At 39.4% G+C, this 19,973-nt stretch overlaps 4 protein-coding genes across 8 annotated transcripts; 2 read left to right on the top strand and 2 right to left on the bottom strand.

The window, feature by feature from the left end:
- Positions 1 to 500: 500 nt before the first annotated feature.
- On the top strand, positions 501 to 5,032 carry LOC116720521 (B-cell receptor CD22-like). Of its 5 annotated transcripts, none has more exons than XM_032563829.1 (10): positions 502 to 596; positions 738 to 821; positions 993 to 1,355; positions 1,455 to 1,664; positions 2,465 to 2,725; positions 2,882 to 3,142; positions 3,804 to 3,891; positions 3,994 to 4,057; positions 4,449 to 4,633; positions 4,727 to 5,020. In XM_032563829.1, the coding sequence occupies exons 2-10, from the start codon at positions 764 to 766 to the stop codon at positions 4,827 to 4,829; spliced, it is 1,593 nt and encodes a 530-aa protein (XP_032419720.1). In that variant the 5' UTR covers positions 502 to 596; positions 738 to 763; the 3' UTR covers positions 4,830 to 5,020. The 5 variants fall into 5 exon arrangements, with proteins under 5 accessions (XP_032419721.1, XP_032419720.1, XP_032419719.1 ...); XM_032563828.1 differs by having other exon boundaries at positions 1,449 to 1,664; positions 3,997 to 4,057; XM_032563826.1 differs by having other exon boundaries at positions 1,449 to 1,664.
- A 393-nt stretch (positions 5,033 to 5,425) lies between these two features.
- Positions 5,426 to 6,438, bottom strand: LOC116720526 (histone H2B 1/2-like). The gene has a single exon (XM_032563836.1). The coding sequence runs from the start codon at positions 6,334 to 6,336 to the stop codon at positions 5,962 to 5,964; it is 375 nt and encodes a 124-aa protein (XP_032419727.1). The 5' UTR covers positions 6,337 to 6,438; the 3' UTR covers positions 5,426 to 5,961.
- Positions 6,439 to 7,154: 716 nt separating this feature from the next.
- LOC116720527 (histone H4) lies at positions 7,155 to 8,158 on the bottom strand. The gene has a single exon (XM_032563837.1). It carries the CDS (start codon positions 7,852 to 7,854, stop codon positions 7,543 to 7,545), a length of 312 nt encoding a protein of 103 aa, XP_032419728.1. The 5' UTR covers positions 7,855 to 8,158; the 3' UTR covers positions 7,155 to 7,542.
- A 2,311-nt stretch (positions 8,159 to 10,469) lies between these two features.
- Positions 10,470 to 19,346, top strand: LOC116719370 (carcinoembryonic antigen-related cell adhesion molecule 5-like). Its single transcript, XM_032561868.1, has 10 exons — positions 10,470 to 10,590; positions 12,295 to 12,642; positions 12,732 to 12,956; positions 13,148 to 13,408; positions 15,089 to 15,349; positions 15,704 to 15,964; positions 16,251 to 16,511; positions 16,638 to 16,737; positions 16,845 to 16,890; positions 17,372 to 19,346. Exons 1-10 carry the CDS (start codon positions 10,539 to 10,541, stop codon positions 17,504 to 17,506), a joined length of 1,950 nt encoding a protein of 649 aa, XP_032417759.1. The 5' UTR covers positions 10,470 to 10,538; the 3' UTR covers positions 17,507 to 19,346.
- Positions 19,347 to 19,973: the final 627 nt, after the last annotated feature.

Raw genomic sequence — 19,973 nt, 5'->3', positions numbered from 1 at the left:
ATTTGAACACAAGAGACCAGTTCTTTAAGGTGGCATTTCCTGTTGACTCATTGTTCTTCTTTTCATTTCTCTGCTTTAAATACCTTGAATATCTAACAAGTTATGTATTTAGAGACATTCATTTACAAAAACAGGAAAAGTTTCTAATAACCACATGCAGATGCAGCAAAGCAGGAAATTCAGTTTTTTGCTTCAACATATTTTTACCCCATTAGTTTCACTCCACAGCAGTAAAAACCAAAAATGAGATTTAAAATTTAAAAACTTCATAAGTAACAAATGTTATTGTAATGCAAACTCTCACACAGAGAACACTTTTATAACTTATAACTTTTATAACTTATAACTTTTATAACTTATAACTTTTCATAATAATGCTGATCACTGAAGCACAGTTTTTGACAAAATTTAACATTTCTACAGTGATGACAATAAACACACAGCACTGAAAATGAGGCAGAGATAAATTAAAGTTGGCAAATTTTCCGGGTTGCTAGAAATAAGAAGAGGAAGGAAACTAAACTCCTCTGCGTCACTTCCACCCTCAGAGTCGATGCTCTGCAGCGTTTCATTGCAACACAGCAGCTTCTCCTGAGGTGAGCAGCCTGAAAATGTATTTGTTTTATAACAAATTACAGCTAATTAGAGACTTTTAATGTTGAAAGACTGTAATGATTAACAATTATAGCAAAATCTGAAAACATAAAACCTTCTGTTTGATTTTCGTTTTGCTGAAGCCAAACAGTTAAAGAGAGAAGCAGCGATGAGTTTTTCTGCAGCAGCAGCAACTGGGTTTGTTGTCCTGTTCCTCTCTGTGACAGGTACTGAAACACGCTGATCAACTTGAGTTGACAGAGAATCTAGAATATTTAAGATGAATCAAATTAACGGAAGCAATAATCATTTAAAATGTCCCAGTGAGGCATTGTGGGAGGTGTAGTTGTATATTATTGTGAATGAGATCAATATTTTTGATGTTTTCTGTGTTGCAGTGGGAGAAGATGAACCTGCCTGGTCAGTTAAATATGATCCATCTCAGATCTGTGCCTTTAGAGGATCAACAGTGACGATAAAATGCTCCTATAAATATCCATCTAGAATACAAGGAATAAAAACAGAAGTTAAAAATAAAATCTGGTTCACTAAAGGAAATAATCTAGTCCCTTTGGATCTGATGAACGACTCTGACTATAAAGATCGAATAACTTATAACGTTACAAAGAGCAGCAGCAGCAGCTTTCTGACAATCAAAGATCTGAAACAAAGAGACTCAGCAAAGTACAAGTTCAGGTTCATAACAAACCAACCAGGTGGAGCATTTACTGGTTCACCTGGAGTCACCTTGACTGTTCTAGGTAACAGATCTGTGTATTTGTTGAGAATCTTTGTGTTTCTGTTTGCATCTTTCCAGATTCATTTTAAAATCAGATGTTCTTGTTCCTTCTAAGATCCAGACCTCAGAGTTCAGGTCAGAAGATCAGAGACGCAGACGGAGCTGAAGTGTGAAAGCAGCTGTGACCAAATCAAACCTCCTTCATATGTTTGGTTCAACAAAGAGGAGAAAATGGAGCAACAGACTTCTTCTATAGTCGTCTCAGTCAGAGATGGAGGCAGATATTCCTGTTCTGTTAAAGGACACGACGATCTCCGCTCTCCCTCTGTGTGTAAGTTCACTCCTCATCATATCAACATTTTATTCTACCAATATTTCTACATGAAGCCTAGAATAAACTCTTAATCCTTCACAAATCAATTTACACACATTTATTTATAAAATACAGAATTTTTACCTTTGCATATATTTTGTTTTGTCAGTTTATTAAACATTCACTATGTTTTTGAGCAGCCATTTTACTGAGTAATTGTTTTTAACGGCTTCTTTTTGAGTCAAAATATAAAAAGTAATGCTGCTTTTGTGACCATTTATGTTGATATTTTGTACATTGTAATTTCTATCAATCTAGTTTTCTTCTTTGGGCAGTTAGAACATGTTTAACTTTGCTTAGAAAACAAATTTATTATTAGTTTTTATCTTTGGAAATATTTAGATTACTTTGTTAACCTGCAGACCCTCCTATTAATTTAAGTAATTAAGGTCAATTGTTTGGCTAATTTCCTCTGTGACGACTGGAGGCTTTTATAAAATTATTATTTTGGCCACTTTTTGAACTTCAAACGTCAGATTCAGTTAATTTTTGTTTTCATTTAAGTTGTAAGATATTTTTAGTAATTGTTGTATCTATATTTTTTCAAGAAATAAAACATATACATATTTTTTCAAACAAGTTGGAAGTGCGTTCAAGAACCAAACCACCTGTTGTCGCCCACAGCCTTTGTTGGAAATCTTTGGTGTTGGAACCTAGAAGGCTGTGACAGAAACTCTTATATTCTTGCCTTCTCTCCTCTGGCAATCAGTAAAATATCCAGATGATAATTATACTGAGTTTTGTATTTTTCCCTCCAGATGCTCCAGAGTCTCTCTCTGCTAAACTGATGTCCTCTGGTCAGATAACTGAGGGACGTTCAGTGACTCTGAGCTGCAGCAGTGATGCTAACCCAGCAGCTAAATACACCTGGAGGAAGAAGAACAACCAATCAGTTGTCAGTACAGACCAACAGTTTGTCCTCAGCTCCATCCTGTCCTCAGACTCTGGACAGTATTACTGCACAGCTCAGAACCAGCTGGGAGAGAAAACATCTGGACTCGTCTCTGTCCAGGTCACATGTGAGTCAATCTGGTTTAACTGCAAACGTGTTCTGGTGTTTTACTGAGACGCCAGGAAATAAGCCCTGATAGATTTAACTTTCTTCCCCTTTAAAAGATTAATATATTCCCATCTTCCTCTCAGTTTACCTTTGACCTTTCTGGCCTCTCCTCCAGATGCTCCCAGGCCTCCCTCTGTGTCAGTGACTCCCTCTGGTGAAATCATGGAGGGCAGCCTGGTGACTCTGAGCTGCAGCAGTGATGCTAACCCAGCAGCTAACTATAGCTGGTACAAGGAGGGAGAGGAGGCGCCAAAAGCTTCAGGACAAAACTTCACCATCACTAACATTTTGTTCAAGCAGAGAGGAAACTATTACTGTGAAGCTCAGAACAGCAGAGGGCGCTGTAACTCCACTGTGACCGTGAACGTTGTGGCAGGTAAATCAAACCGAGCCACAGTTACAACTAGATACTGGGGGCTTCAGTTTCCACTCAGTAAGACTGAAAAGCTCAGGTGAACTTTTGAAAAAATAATTTTTCATTCTTATGAGAAACCTCAGGAGAAGCCAAACCGCTAAAGGTCTTAGCAGATCAGTAGCACAGCTGCCTCTTGGCTGCGATTGGCCCATTTTTGCAGCTCCGCCTGTTTCCAGAGTGCAGAAACTTCAAGTTAATTCACTTTATTTTGCCACAATAGCACAACATCATTCACATCAATATAATCTTGTTGAAAGAGATCCCACATTTCCAAATCAATCTAAGAAGAGTCAAAGAGCCAGAACCGGTCCAGATCCACTGGATCCACTGGAATCAGAATAATCTCTGGAAACAGAACCGGCTGGAGCCACGAGAAAACAGCAGCAGAGAAACAGGCAGGGAGGAGAAAACAGGTTGATAATCAGCAGAACAGACTGGAGACGTGAAACCATGGAAGATGAATCTCATGTTCAGAAGCTGGAGATCCTGATGACTGAGTGTTTTTCTGAAGAGAAATCATTCTTTATAGCGGCTCAGTGTTGAGGAGAAACTGCCTGTAATAATAGTAATTAATAGGAATAATTGCTGCATGTTGTACATTAACTGTCATTGATCTGTTTAGCACCAAGGAACCGAGTCGCTGCTGCTGCTGCTGCTGTTTCTGCTGTTCTCCTGATTCTCATCCTCATCTGCCTCCTTGTGTGGCTCATGTGAGCAGTTCTGTTACTTTGAAGATTTATGTTATTTTTTTTAACAAAGTTTTGATTTTGTTTAGCTCCTCATCATCACCTTGTGAAATAATTTCTTTCCAGCAGAAAAACCAAAGTGTGGAAGCAGCAGTCCAGACCTGGAGCAGGACCAGTTCCCAGTGAACAGGTTAGAGGAGAAAATGACTTATTTCTGCTATTTCAACGTTTTTCTTAATTAACTGGATTCTTCATTCTTTAAAAACTCGGGTGAATTATTATTATTAAGGTTATTGAACCCTGATCTGATGTCCTGGAGTCTTTCTGCATTTGCACGACTTTTTTCTCAAGCTGCTGTTTAAAAACCTTTGGATCTTCAAGAGACAGTTGGTTGGTTTCTGCTTTAGGATAAAATCAAGTAAATCTTCAGTCACTCTTTTCCTTTTATAAAGTTAAACCAAAATGATTTCTTTTCCTTTTAGTTCCTGATTGGGTTCTGCTGTATTTGGTGTCTTTGTGAGTAACATTACCCTAAAGCTCTCAGAGCGCCCCCTACTGGTTAATGTGACTGGTGTCCACAGGTGAACCCAGCAGAGGAAAGTGTTGCCTACTCTGTTGTCCACTTAGCAACGAAACAGGAAGAGCCTCTTTACTGCAACACGGTCCAACTTGGTCCAACTCGGCCCAAGAGACACAAGAAGAGGAAGGAAGAAGAGACGGTGGAGTATGCCTCTGTTAACTGTGGCAGAACCAGGACTGATGCAAGGTGAGATGCTCTATATATAAAAAACATAAAATCTGACCTGATATTTTCTTATTCTGTGTAAAATCTCTACCAACATGAAAACAATTCCTGCAGAACCGAGTCTGAAAAGCAGGACAGTGTGGAGGATCCAGCTGCCTTGTACAGCAAAGTCAACAAACCAGGAAAGAACAGCAGAGAAACTCCTGCTGGTTTCTAAATGACTTTTACTTTGATTCTCCATCAGTTTATCCAGAGAAACTCCTGCTGGTGCAGAAATTATAAAGCACTTTTTGTTTCTCTCTTGCTTTTCTTTTATTTGTTTGCATTTCCTCTAATTCATGTAAAGACCTTTGAATTGACTTGTTGATGAAAATGTTCTATATCAATAAAATGACGTTTTGTGAAAATACAAATCAGAAGCAATGAGAAATCATCTTCATTCTAGATGTTGGTACTTAAAAAAATACACAAAGGCAACAAAGTTTTTATTTCATTTGTATTATTATTATTATTATACTCCAGTTTATTCCAGCATAAATAATTTAATTTGATAAATAAATAAACTGTTTGGTCATAATGTGCAGCTAAAACAAATTTTATTTGAATCAAATTCAACCTTAATTCGGCTTTCAGATGATGTGTGTGTTGCAGGTTGGTAACTAATAGATACACAACTTTATACACACAGATCATCACGATCGCCAAAATAAAAGCCAGAACAGACCTGATCCAGAAAGGAAGTTTCAACAGAGTCATTTCCTTTGCTGCAAATATTTCTACAACCTAATTTTGAGTTTCATATTGAAGACATGATTCAGCAAATACTCAGGAATTTATATTAATGTACAGAAACTACAGTTCAATTTCTGTTTGGAATTGACAAAAATTACAACTACAGGGTCAATCAGACTGTTTTAAATGTTGAGATATTAAGATTTATTTAAATCCAGAAATTGTTTAAAAGACAAATTAGTCAATTTTTGGATGGAATAATGAAAATAAAAAGTAGAACTGGAGCAAACTGATCAGCATGCATTGAGCCTTAAGGCATTTTTCTACAATATTGACACCAAGATTTAAAAGAAAAAAAAAATCATACAGCATTAGTGGCACATGATTGGGTCACTAAGGTCATATTTCTAAAATATATCCAAATGAAGCTCATTTTAACTTTCCCACATTAGAATAAGTTAGCTTGTTACTTTATAACCTAAAACTAAAATCAGTTCAGTATTAAAAACTGGACACATTCAGCAGAGGATCGTTGCTCTTCAGTGTGTTTGTGGCTCTTAAAAGAGCCTTTGTGTTGTTGTGACCGAGCAGCAGCAGCAGCAGCAGCAGCAGCTGGTTTACTTGGAGCTGGTGTACTTGGTGACCGCCTTGGTTCCCTCAGACACGGCGTGCTTGGCCAGCTCACCGGGCAGCAGGAGGCGCACGGCGGTCTGGATCTCCCTGGAGCTGATGGTGGAGCGCTTGTTGTAGTGAGCCAGACGGGAAGCCTCGGAGGCGATGCGCTCAAAGATGTCGTTGACGAAGGAGTTCATGATGCTCATGGCCTTGGAGGAGATGCCGGTGTCGGGATGGACCTGCTTCAGCACCTTGTACACGTAGATGGCGTAGCTCTCCTTCCTGGTCCTTCTCTTCTTCTTGCCTCCTTTGCCGGCGGTTTTGGTGACCGCTTTCTTGGAGCCCTTCTTGGGCGCAGACTTGGCGGGTTCGGGCATTTTTTCTCTCTGAGTTTACAGCACAGAGTGAGCAGCAGCGGAGGGAACCTGCTCTTATATAGAGTGACAGGAAATCCTCCAGCCCCGCCCACTGACTGTGATTGGCTGAGCCCCAGCCCCGTCTCCTGACTGTGATTGGCTGAGCCCCGCCTCCTGACTGTGATTGGCTGAGCCCCAGCCCCGCCTCCTGACTGTGATTGGCTGAGCCAGCAAGCAGGGAGGAGCTGAGTTCAACAGGAAGATGATTCGTTTCAAATGTTGCGCCAAATTTAACTGAACAAAAAAAACAAACAAACACGGCGGTAGAGGAAACTGAACGTTTTCACGTTCAGAGCTTCTATAATGTATGAGGGTTTATAGATATAAATAAAACGGAGCAGAACTAGAACGCTGCAGAAGAGCCGAGTATTAACTACACCTTTACATACATTTATCAGGATTTCTTTATTCTTAACCAGTAATTTTAATTGAAACCAACCAACTGCTGTACAGGCAAGTTAATGAAACAAACATGTTTCATTTGAAAACTTTAGGAGGAAATCCTTCCTGCCACATGCCATCTCACTGTACAATAAAAGCTAAATCATTGTTCTGCACTAATCAGTCCAATTTTGCACAACTGCACTGTGGCACACTTGCTGTACATATATTTACATATACATATCTGCATTTTTTGAATCCTTGCAAGGACTGCTCTTAAGTTGTTTCTTATATTAACAGCATTTTATATTTTATTTTTTATTTTATCTACAACTACTGCTCAGTGGTAGTTGTTATTGTGTCTTGTCTCTATGCTGTAACTGCGCAGTAATTTCTCTGCTAGGATGAATAAAGTACTTCTATTCTATTTTAGTGTCTTTAGGTCTAAAAATCTGAAACATAATGACAGGGTTTAGAGTAACTGCAAAAAGTATAAAGTCCTTTTAACATGAATGTTCAGCAACTTGAACTGGTCTCCACACACCAGGTGATTTTCCAGATTCTAACTACTATTTATAAATATATACATTAACTTTCATACATGACGTCATGTATCTAAATCAAACTCTTAGGGTTTTCAGCCAACACGTTTAGATTAATTTCAATTTATTTAACTGAAGAAGCTCAAGACTTTGGTGACTGAATCAAGCATCTTTGCCCCAGAAGCAGCAGTGGTGGTTCGGCCCTGAAAAGGGCCTTTGGTTCGCTGTAATCACCGGGCTCAGTTTAACCTCCGAAGCCGTACAGAGTGCGGCCCTGCCTCTTCAGAGCGTACACCACATCCATGGCGGTGACGGTCTTCCTCTTTGCGTGCTCGGTGTACGTAACGGCGTCACGGATCACGTTCTCCAGGAACACCTTCAGCACCCCGCGGGTCTCCTCGTAGATGAGGCCGGAGATTCGCTTGACTCCCCCGCGGCGAGCCAGACGGCGGATGGCCGGCTTGGTGATTCCCTGGATGTTATCGCGGAGGACTTTACGGTGGCGCTTGGCGCCTCCTTTGCCCAAACCTTTCCCTCCTTTGCCTCGTCCGCTCATTGTAACACTACGGTGGTTCTCTGGAGTAATGAGTCCACAGCTGGTTCTGCAGGGTTTGTAGCAGTCCTCCGGACGTGTTAGAAGACAGGGGGTTTACCTTGGCCTACTCGGTCTGGACCTTCCCTTTGGCGCCACCTACCGACCAACATCAGGAGGGAAAATAATGCCTCTGAATTTGAGGCTGTGAAACGTTCATTGAAATATGATCAAGTTAAATAAGGACTGTTGGATTATATAACATCATGTGGATAGAGGCCGTTAGAAATATTATAAATTAAGATGCTTTAATGTCTGATAGAATATTAGATATATAATATATATAAAACACGATTCTGAATGAATAAGATTTAAACTTGCTCAGGGCTTTTTCCCTTGATCCCTGCAGCATGTTTAGACATTTCTAAGATTATTGTGATCAACTGTTCAAAGAAGCTCTGAGATCTAACAAGACAAGTATTTTCTCAAGGTTTCTAGATAATAAATGGAGATTAGATCATTTATTAAATCCTCTTGATTGAGGGAATATTTCTAAATATAGGTTTAATTACAGCTACTATAAAAGCATTAGATTTGTGTCTACAATGGAAACAGGAATCAAAGGCAACATTTCTTTAAATGACTGAGATCAGATCCAACATACAAGATGAAGGTTTAGATTAAGCCAATATTTTTTATAACTGGGGGAAAAATCAAAGTCAATAATCAAACAAGTTCTATAGATACCTCACGAGGATGAAATAATGTCATTTGGACGGTGCCAAGAATTTATTTTTAATCAAAATGTTCATGAAGAATCTCATGAATATCACCTCTGTGTTTGTCTAAACGGAAATTTAGTCTTTATGATCTAATCAACATAAAATTTAATTTGTACTGTTTGATGTTATGAAAGAGTTTTTCTATAAACACTCCTCTTTTGAAAACATTGGCCAGGTTGTAATTTATTGCAAGACACAAATATCTCCTGTTAAAAAAAAAACTTTAAAAAAAATGTTTTTAGATTTTTATTTACTAGTTTCATTCATTGTGTTTCCAAACATTTTTGGTCTGAAACCGTGAAAGAAAAAAGCTCTTTAGAGAAAATGTGTGTGTGGCTCTGAAAAGAGCCTTTGTGGCTTGAGGCCTGCTGTGTGTGTGTGTGTGTGTGTGTGTGTGGTCAGCAGCTTAAGCTCTCTCTCCACGGATGCGGCGGGCCAGCTGGATGTCTTTGGGCATGATGGTGACCCTCTTGGCGTGGATGGCGCACAGGTTGGTGTCCTCGAACAGACCCACCAGGTAGGCCTCGCTGGCCTCCTGCAGAGCCATGACGGCGGAGCTTTAAGAGCCACTCACCTCTAACCTTCAGAGTGATTCACTCCTATGAGGTTTTTCTTACTTCGTTTATGGATCATGTTGGCCCATAATCTACATTCAACTATTAAATCATTTCAGAAATATACATGTATTCTAAATCACAACACTCTGTGTGTTTTTTCCTCTGGAAGATTCATAACCTCTAAATTACTTTTCAGCTGGGAAACTTTCCTCCTCTAGACATGTTTATGTTTATGTTTATGTTTATGTTTTCCTTCATGTTGCCAATTGAGTCACTAGATAATTGAACATTAAAATATTTCTCAACTTGAGACTTTTATCTCCTAAAATGTCTGTGTTCTGGTCCAACCTGTTCTTGAAAACCAGATGAACATTTTTTTCTGAGTCTCAACTTTTTATTATTATTATTATTAGTAGTAGTAGTAGTATAATAGTGGGGTCATGTCCAGCCCTCTTCTCCTTCTTTCCCATAGAACAAAATCACTTCCTTTAATAAATAACTTCACAAAAACCACACAGTCATCTTCTTCAAGAGAAGGGCATGGGGGGCTTTTTAACTTAAAATAAATACATGTTTAACATTTCAAATGAAAAAAACAGGTTTATTAATGCAAAATAAACAACAATGACATAAACAGTCACATGTAAGTGTGAACGATTCACCAGAAAATTCTAGCTGAGTAATTCTGCTCAAATCTGCATAAACGTCAGGTCATAAATTGTAGAAATCTAAGGAACTAGAAGTTGTTTTTTTTAAATCCAAAATTACACAGTGGTGTGTGAGATGTAATCTATTTGCAAGGGAAATAGCGTGCTTCTTATGCTGACTATTACACAATGAGTGAGAGTGATATCTGTAAAAACCTGGCCTGGTTTTTCTCAGTAAGTTCCAGCTTCCTGGTCTGATGTCGTCTCCTCCGTAACTTTCCTCTTTCTACTGTGGCAATAAAAACATTTCTTTTCAACTTGTGAAGAGCAGCAGTGAGCACAATCTTTGCACGGAAATGAATAAGAACTTGGTTTGTTGCTGGCATTAATTTCAATCACATTAATAAAAACAACACCACCATATTAATGCAATCTTAGATTACTTTAAATCTCATTTTGTAGGAATTCATTGCAGCCTTTTTAAAAAGTGAACTACAGGACAACCCAGTTACCAGCAGATGCACAACCTTGTTAATTTCTTTGTTCGAATTCAGATGGTGTGAAACTAAGTGGGTTATTTGAGCTGCTGTGTACAAACCACAAACCACTGAGGACATGTGACTTTGCTATCAGCGACCATCATAGGTAGAATGATTTAAGGTCAACATTTAAAACCTCATGAAGACGTGAAGACATCACAGAAAGAGACGGAGGGGGAAGCCATGCGCTGGACTGCAGTGGCAGCGTCACTTCTTGCATTTCTCTCCGTGTCAGGTACTGTGTGTGTTTTACTCCTTTATCTGTCCATTAAATAAAGCAGAGCTATAGGGGGACGTGTGGAGTACGTCATGTATAGCAGGCTGCTGACAGAAATGGCCTGGTTAGAGTCGGTTTGCTTACACAGAAATATGCATGTTTTTGTTTTGTTTTTCTTTTGGGAAGAAAATTCTCCTGAAGACGCGCAGTTGTCTGCAAAATGCCTGGTAATTTTTTTTGTATTGCACAACCTCGGAAATCTTTGGAAACACAAACACTGTGTGATTTTAATTACTGGTCTTTATTGTGAATTCAAATGTTGAAACATGAAAAAGTGTCTTGCATCTATTCCCAATGCTCTGAAATATTAGAGACGTGAATAGCATCAGATGTTAATTACTAACGCGAATGGTAATATTGAATAATATTCGGAGATAAGAGGGGCGGGGGTAAAAATAAGTTCGCACTTATATGGTACATCTGTGGTAAAAGTGAATAAATTGCAGATATACTCTACCTGCATTGAGATACTTCATAAATTGTACAAATTACGTTTTTAGCATTTTTTTATGACAAAACAGCAGATTTCCTTTTTACCTACATTTGTTAGTCCAATTCCACAATCAGTGTGATTCTGCTGAATTTCATTGATCATTTCTACTTATTTATTGTGGTTGAGTCAAAGCACCAAGGACGGATTCATAGAGTTTCTGCCTGCAACATCAGTTGGATTTTTTTTAGGCTTAAACATCCTAAACATAAATGTTAACACATTTTGCCTATTTTTAAAAAAATGAATATCAGAAACAGTGGTGGAATGTCCTGAGCTCAGGTTCTACAAAATCTCTCTTGGGTTTATGGTTGGAAGCCATGAAGAAGTCTAACATTTTGCATCAGAAACTCTTTACAGTCTTTTACGCGCGTTTCGTAAGAAACTCCTCAAACTGGTTCTGTCTTTGTCATCTGTGGGTGACAGTTGGAAAAATATACCACTTTGCTTGGTAACAGCTGTTTTTATGACTTCGTTGAAGTCGTATGTGCTAACCCTAACCCTACGGAAGTCATTTTAATTCCTCAGAAAAAAATCATCTACGTGCCTTAATAAATACTTACATAAAATACTGACTACACCCTGTTTAACTTACTCACATGCCTTTTCTCCTTTGTCAATAAAAACAGATGCAACATATGCATTTGCATGGCTTACCAGCAACACCTTGGGTTTTACATCACAAGTTCAATGTATATGAAATTCATTGGAAAGCTGATCAAAGTATACAAATCTAATTCTGTTTGGGTTTTTTCCAAAATATTTGATCTTTTCAGTAGAGAGTAAAAAAGGCCGTCACCCGGCTATTTTCAGGGCTCATTTGTTTGATGGCACAGTGCAAGAGTTTAATGAAGTCACAGTTTCATAAGACAATATCTGCCCCGATCTGGACCTGGATGACCTCTCACTGTGTCTGCGTCCGATGCAGCACATGTAAAGCGACACGATGTGAGGCAGCGCCAAACGTCTAAACCACTAAAACAGATCACTCCTGAGAAAGTATTTCCATCCACTTGGTTCCAGGCACTAACATTCAAACACAAACACAAGTGACTCCTATCAGCAAGAACAAAAATAAACCCAAATCTATTAATCAATATTCTTCCTGGGTTGTGCACTTTTGTCCCGTTTGTTCACCTCATTCTGATTCTTTTGTTGCTGATGCGTTGCAGGGGTCAGGGGTCAGAACGGCTGGAGCGTGACCTACCCTCCCTCACAGATCTGCGCCATAAAAGGCTCAACGGTGGATTTGCAATGCAACTACACACATCCAGCCAGAGAGGGGGATACGGTCATAGAAGTTACAAACCGAATATGGTTCACCAAAGGACAACTTACTGCTCCTGTGGATCTGAAAGCTGACCCAGACTACGCAGGTCGTATAGAGTATAAAAATGGCTGCGCCGTGGCTATCAGGGACGTACGAGAGAGTGACGCTGCTGTCTACAAGTTCAGGTTCATAACCAATCACCAAAGTGGAAAATACACCGGCTTGCCAGGGGTCACTTTGTCAGTCTCTGGTAATATTGTCGGTTTTAATCTTACTTTGTTGATTTTACTGTTAAATGATCACATGGTTTTAGTTTCTGTTGTGTTGTCTTGAATTCAGCCGTCGAGCTCCAGGTGGTCAAACGGGAGCGCAGACAGAGCGGGACTCTGGCAGAGATGACGTGCAAAAGCAAATGTCTGCCTGACCGACATCCTTACATCTGGATCAAGAACGGGCAGAACGTTTCGACGCAGACCTCCTCGCCTTTTTCACACACGTTTTCTTTCGCGGACCGCGTTTCGTGCGCCGCGGCAGGACACAGACAGTTCCCGTCTCCGGCAGTGTGTCAGTTGAGTTTTACACGTTGCTTTGAAGATTCATGTTGGTGATGTAATGTGTTGTTCAGTGCATGTCATTAAACGACTCTATTGATTCAATACAAATGAACATTTTAATGTTGTTCAATAAAAACTAGTACCAGAAATTATATGTTTGGCGTTCCAAAGCACTATAGCGGTTTGTGTTTTCTATTCCAGACATGCCAAATCTTCCCTCGGTGTCGCTGAGTTCCTCTGGTCACATTGTGGAGGGCGACCCAACAACTCTAACTTGTTCCAGTGATGCTAATCCAGTAGCTACATACAGCTGGTACAAGAAGGACGCTTCTGGTCCTCTCAGCAAAGACTCACAACTCGTCTTCACGTCTATCCAGTCCTCTGACTCTGGAGAGTATTACTGTAAAGCTGAGAACGTGCTGAGAATAAGGACATCTGAAGTCGTCTTTATCGACGTAAAATGTAAGTAAAGTAAATTATTTTTGGGGGCTTGTGGAGGTTGCCTCAACTTACTCTTAGAGTGTTGACTTAGGGTGCATTCACACCAGTCCGGTTTATGCGGGAAGGTGTGAACATGTAATCGAGCTCTAATGGGAACCAAAAATGCCTAGAATCCTAGGTCTCGGTTCAAATCAAAGTGAGCTCTGTTGCGGTTCATATGTGAACACAAGTGGACAAGAGAACGCTCTGAAAGCAGGAAGCGAACTATAGCTCAAAGCATTCTGGGTCAATAGAGTCAAATTAAATGCACAAGTTTAGCACTACAGGGAGAAATGGCTCGTGGCTTTTTTTTTGTTTTTTTTTTACCCACAGACAAATGAGAAGTCCTACAACCTCTAAAATTGTACGCAACTCCATTTCTGGTTACAGTTTGTGAAGAAGGAAGTTGCACTGGTCTTCTTTGGAGGTTTTCGAGACAGTCGCCTGCGTAGTTCTTGGCGCGGCGCAAGAACAGGTTGTTCAATCAGTTTGGATCGTTTGACGTAGTGCAGCATGACAGCGAGACGCAGCAGCTGAAAATATAACAAACCTTGCAATTGTGGTCCCCAAACGAACCAAGTTGACCTAGAGAAAGGTTTTCACACCTTTCTTCAAGTTTTTCACACTTTATTCGCTCATGTTTGAGCGACTCTGCTGAACTAAATGTATTTCTGTTTTGACACCAGCAGCCCGACTTCCTATGACGTCTTTGTCACCTAAAGCGCTTCAGCTGCCACTTGTAAACGTTTCCGTTGTTTCTGGAGGCAGCAGTGGAAAAAGCTGTTAAGTTGAACTTCAGTTCACCAACAAACTGTTAAAGCAAGTAGCATCAAGGAGGATTTTGGAGAAAAATCTAAAAAGATTGCAAATACTGTAAGTGTGGCTGCCATCGGTGGCATTTGAGCAGTTTGAGTTGATTTGGTGGTTTTGAGTTAGAGTAAATAATGCAGGGTGTTTCCTGAGTGGAACCAGTGTTTGGTTTGGATCTGTTTTCAGTTGCACGCCGCACTCAGTAGAGGGCAGTGTGCTTTCTTTTTCTGGTTGCTGGAGAAATTTCTAGAAGTTAAAAGAAGATGGACGCTGAGAGGTTCTTTTTTTAACCCCTTCAGGATAAAGCGGCCAGTGAGGTAAATAATTTGTATTTTACGTGTTTATGTGGAAGTTGAATGTTTATTTGTGAAGAATTTGTTGAGTTTCTGTTAGCCACGTGTGACAGAATGCGTCTATTTTTTTTTTGTAAGTCAAACCTCTGTATTGTGAATGCTTTGCTGTTATTATTTGTCTGTTCTCTATGAGAATGTCTTTCTGTATAATAAATTATTTGATGTGCTTTTTTTGTACAGTTCATTAAAGACACCTGTGTCTAATTAAAAGTCAGTTGACATCAAGAACGCATTGCGTCCGTTTTTCAACCTGGAGGGAGTTATAGAAAGCTGAGAAAGGATCGTTAACAAGACAAAAAAGAATTACAACTTGGTTCCCAAAATGCTCCCAGTTAGCAACACATCAGTTTGGTGGAGCTTTAGTGACCAGGGTACAGCCCTTCTGTACAACTGCTCCCATAGTCACTTATGAACAAATGATTGTTTAGTTTTGCTCGAAAACCATCATCAGAAATCTCCTTAAGTTAAGTTTCCAAAGTCTTCATGCTTTTCCTTCCAGATGCGCCAAGGCTTCTTTCTGTGGCATTAAGACCCTCTGGTGAAGTAGTGAGGGGAACCTCAGTGGACCTGATTTGTAGCAGTGATGCTAATCCAACAGCTAAGCACATCTGGTACAAGAAGAACAATCCTGAGCCTCTGAGCAACGACACACAACTCATCTTTGAGTCTATCCAGTCATCTGACTCTGGAGAGTACTACTGCACATCAGAGAATGTGCTGAGCAAAGCGACATCTGAAGGCATGCTTATTGATGTGAAATGTAAGTGACTGAAAAATAACGTTCAAAGTGACCAACTTAAACTGCAAAAGGGGCAGAATTGGCTTTCACAGCTTGCAAGTGAAATGTTATGATCACATGTCTCCTCAGACCGTAACTTTACAAACATTTAGAAACTTCAAACAGTAAAGTTGTTGTGCTAAAAGTATAAATTTGTGGAACTTAAGCAAGAAATAAGCAGATTTTTTAGGAGTAGTTAGGTTGTTTTTTTTCACACAATTGGAAAACCATTACCATGTTTCCAAATACTCATACTCTAGCATAAGCTAATAAAAAAAAAAGATTGACACAGAGGTCATCCAAATGCTAAAATGCTATTCGTTTTTTCTCTTTTAGATCCACCGAGCTTCCCCGTTGTTTCGCATAGTTTTCCAGGTGAAGTAGTGGAGGGAAACTCGGTGACTTTGACTTGTAGCGCTGATGCTAATCCAGGAGCTACTTACACGTGGCACAAGGAGCACGAAGCCAATCCTCTCAGCAAAGGCCCAAAACTTGTTTTCAAGTCTGTTCAGTCGTCTGATTCTGGAAAATATTTCTGCACGGCTGAGAACGTTTTCAACAGGACGACTTCGGACGGCTTCTTGATTGACGTGGAATGTAAGAAAAATCTTATTTCCTTTAAATAAGATACTTCAGATATGCTGTTTTTTATGCATGAAACTTTTTGCTATCTCAAAAAGATGGCAGAAAATGATCATACACACTGTTTCTAAAATGTCTAAATGTTTTAAAATGCCTTAATTAAACAAACAGAAAACAGTTTTTGCCAAAGCATTGTGACCAAGACCGCACAATGGCATATCAGGGCCATTGGAGATGGAGGGAAGAAAAGGAGGAGTACATTTTCATTAAAAAACTGACATGTACTCTCATCTTTATCCAGATGCTCCAAAGTTTCCCTTGGTCTCGTTGAGTCCGTCTGGTGAGGTCATGGAGGGCATTTCACTGACGCTCACCTGCATCAGTGATTCAAACCCCGCCGCTAATTACACCTGGTTCAAAGAAAATGAGAAAACGCCACAAAGTTCAGGACAAAATCTCACCATCACAAATATTGGCCGACAGCATAGTGGCCTTTACTACTGCGAAGCTCACAACAGCAGAGGGAGTCACAAATCTGCCATACATCTTACTGTTGCTGCAAGTAAGTCAGCAAAGGCATCCATTTCTTTTGTTATCCATCTATGCTGATGTATGTCCATTTCTGTTCACATGTTGCGTTTATATTCCTATTTTCCATTAAAATATTGCTTGGTCTTAATTTTTTTAGGGTACAGAAACATGATGTTCAAGATAATGAACATCATAAAGTTGGCTGTAGCTGCACTGCTGCTGCTGATTCTTCTGTTTGCTTCTTCTCTTTGGACGAGGTAATATCAGCAAACACGTTTAGCTCCACTGCTTTATTCATATCTATATCCTCTAAGGATATACTTTTGTCCGTTTGTTGTTGAAATACTGGATTTGCTTGACTCAGGAAGAAGAAACCAACTGAATCGAAGGAACATGTCGAGAACATAGAGGTGAGACATCCATTCGGTTAAATAAAAACTATTTATATGTAATATAAAGATATAAACTTGCTGCACTGCTGGTAGAGACTCTGTCATTCAGCGATGATCATCATAAGTGCTCAGGTGAAGGCAACTGGACTTTTTCTTTTGCTTCTTCAGTCCTGAAGATGGTTGGAAGTTAAGAGGCTCATAAATATTCAGAGCAACAAAGGAAAAAAAAGCCATTCTGTCCTCCTGGTCTCGTTAGCTTGCGCATCTTTTGGCGTCATTTCCTGACCTGCAACTTATAAGCCTGTTGCATCCAACCATGTTTAGAAATGAAGACGAGAGATGAAACGTATTTAAGAAACGAGAAAAGACGTCCAAATGCCATGAGGGATAAAAACTTAAAGTAGCACGATGGGAGCTAATGCAATACCTCTGATGACAGCATAAACCGCTAAATTTTAATAAATGGTTTTAATTCTCACCATTTGATCCCCTATAACAGCTGGACTTGTGTAATGAATATGAGAACATCTCGACCTTGAGAGCCTTTGTTGCATCGCAGGAGGAGAGAGAAGCAAACCAACCCAACGTGAAACCAAGTGAAGTCACGACTTTATGGGTAGATGGACAGGAATGAGATCTTAACCAAAACGATGACATCTGGTGGCAGAAATAAACATTTTCAAACAGTGGCTATATTTTTATATTTTATGCCTTGTGTTAGCTACTTTGTAAACGTAGCTGGGTAAAGCCAAGTTACTAGTTTAATAGTGGTGTACCTTCCAATTACTTAATACCAAATTATATTTAGACATTTTAATTACTGTTTAACACATTTAAATCTCTGGTAGCGGCTGAAGGGCAAACGGCCTGCGATCTAGAGGCAAGTGAAGTAACACGGTGTGGTGCTGTCAAGCAAATTGGACAATGTGGATTCAATGCTTTCAAAAAGTAATTTCATTTTTGCGTTGTTGTGATGTTTCATCCTCTACATAAAATGTTTTTCTCCTAAATACATTTCATGTAGTACATGGCCACCCAGTGTGAGTGCTGCATAAGAACAATGAAATAAAATCTGTAAATAAATACACATTGTGACACTGTGGAGGTGAGACCACATGTAGAAATGTTCAGATGTTTATAGCAGGTGTCCTAACAAAAATATCCATGTTGATCCGTCCTGCCTGAAACATGCAGACCGGAGTTACGTCATTTTGAGAATCAGCTGGTCCAGCTGTCCTTCCTGTATAAGTTTTTTGTTTCTGTGTTTAAAGTGCCGTATTTTCCGGACTATAGAGCGCACCTCACTATAAACCGCACCCACAAAGTTCTTTAAAGAAAACTGGAAACGTACATATATAAGCCGCACCGGGCTATAGGCCGCTGGTATCGCCGCCGCTCTCGGTTTTCCACCTTAATAAATCTACTATTAAGGATCCAGCCCACCGTCTCCAACGCTGAACCATGGATTCGTTCACGCCGAGCTTAGCGGCTATCGATCTGTACTGCCAGATCGATCGCTTTCAACTTAAAAGTTGAATCATATTCTTCGTGTCGTTTCCATGATGAGTTTGAAAACATTTCTCCGTCGTACCCGCTGCTAGCATGTGCTTGTTCTAAATGAAAATCAGCGCTTTCTTCTTTGATTTCCAATGTTGACTTCCAATGATTCACTTCCGGCTAAAGCGCCCCCTGGTGGTTGAAGAAAAGACGCACCGGGCTTTAAGCCACATGGTTCAAAGCGAGGGAAACAAGTAGCGGCTCATGAAAATACGGTAAAAGTTGCCTGAGTTGGATCTGTAGTTTATAACATAATGACTGTTAGCTGCACAAGCTACACTGCTCTACTGTGAACAAGAGAGAAATGTTGTTCAGTAGCTCCATTTCCACTGACCAAATAATGACGAGATTTGACGTTTTGAAAATACATTTGCTCAAAGGAAACACGGCAATTTTGAAAAAATGACTCTTGTTTTATGATAAAAGGTTTTGGCACCCAGGATGAGGTGTTTTTTTTTTCTTCAACATTGGTTTATTTCACAAAAATGCAATGGAAACTTTTTCTTTTTGCAACAAAACAGTCACATGATCAACAGCCACTGGAGCAAACGACAAAGAAGAAGACAACAGGAAGTGGTAGGAGGATGATGGTTTTTAACTCGTGACCAAACTTATTCACATGTGATTTGAATTAAGTTTCTTATTTGATGGAAAAACCGCAGTTACAAAGTTGTGTTTTTTCGACGTTAGTAGAATATTGACGACGTTTTGTGTCCATTTGCAGCTGGTGTCTGACATGCATCATCATGTTTTGTCCATCTAATGTTGCAGCATTTGTGAACAATCAGGATTTTATATGTGAATGTTGATGGGTGTGTTCACTGACAAACTTGATTCACCATATTTGGCCATTTATTTTGTGTTGTAACTGCAGTCTGGGCTCTGATTTTGATTGTGTCATAAAGATATTAAAACTATTTATTTGTGCAACTATTTACTTTATTAGTTTGTGTAATTTGGGAGATCTGTTAAACAATTAACAAAATATATAAAAAACATTGTTCAACTATAAAAACTGAACCTAAGGCATTTCTTGTTATCTCTACATCAATGTTGAAATACACAGCTGAATATTTTTAGTGTTCCTGTTTTTCAGCAGCTCATCTGCTGCCATCATGTTCTGTCATTAGCTGCTCACACCTTTAGATGATAAGAGGAAGGAAACTGAGCTCATAACAACTTATTTATGCCATTTGCATAAGATTCTGTGGGAAAATAACTTCCTGTTACTTTGCTCTGCAGACTAAAGTAGAGTTTCTGCCTTTTTAGTTCATTTAAAGAGAAGAAAGGAGCAGCTATGAGTTTCTCAGCAGCGATCCGTGGAGTTATCGTCCTTCTCATGGCAGCAGGTAATGAGCAGGAAACTTTATCTTCCACCTCAAACAGCCTGCATTTGGATTTCAGGTTTTATGAAGTAGGAAAGAAATCAGAATTTAAAGCGTCTAGACAAAATGATTTAAGGGGAAAAATATGTATTGCTTACAATATATTTATGAATGTGTGTGTTTTGTAAATTTAGAAATGACAAAAGGTTTTGAATAATC

Source organism: Xiphophorus hellerii, chromosome 5, assembly GCF_003331165.1.
Source record: "Xiphophorus hellerii strain 12219 chromosome 5, Xiphophorus_hellerii-4.1, whole genome shotgun sequence".
NCBI lineage: Eukaryota > Metazoa > Chordata > Actinopteri > Cyprinodontiformes > Poeciliidae > Xiphophorus > Xiphophorus hellerii.
Note: the sequence above shows the minus strand (reverse complement) of the source record. Positions and strands in the feature narration are given on the sequence as shown.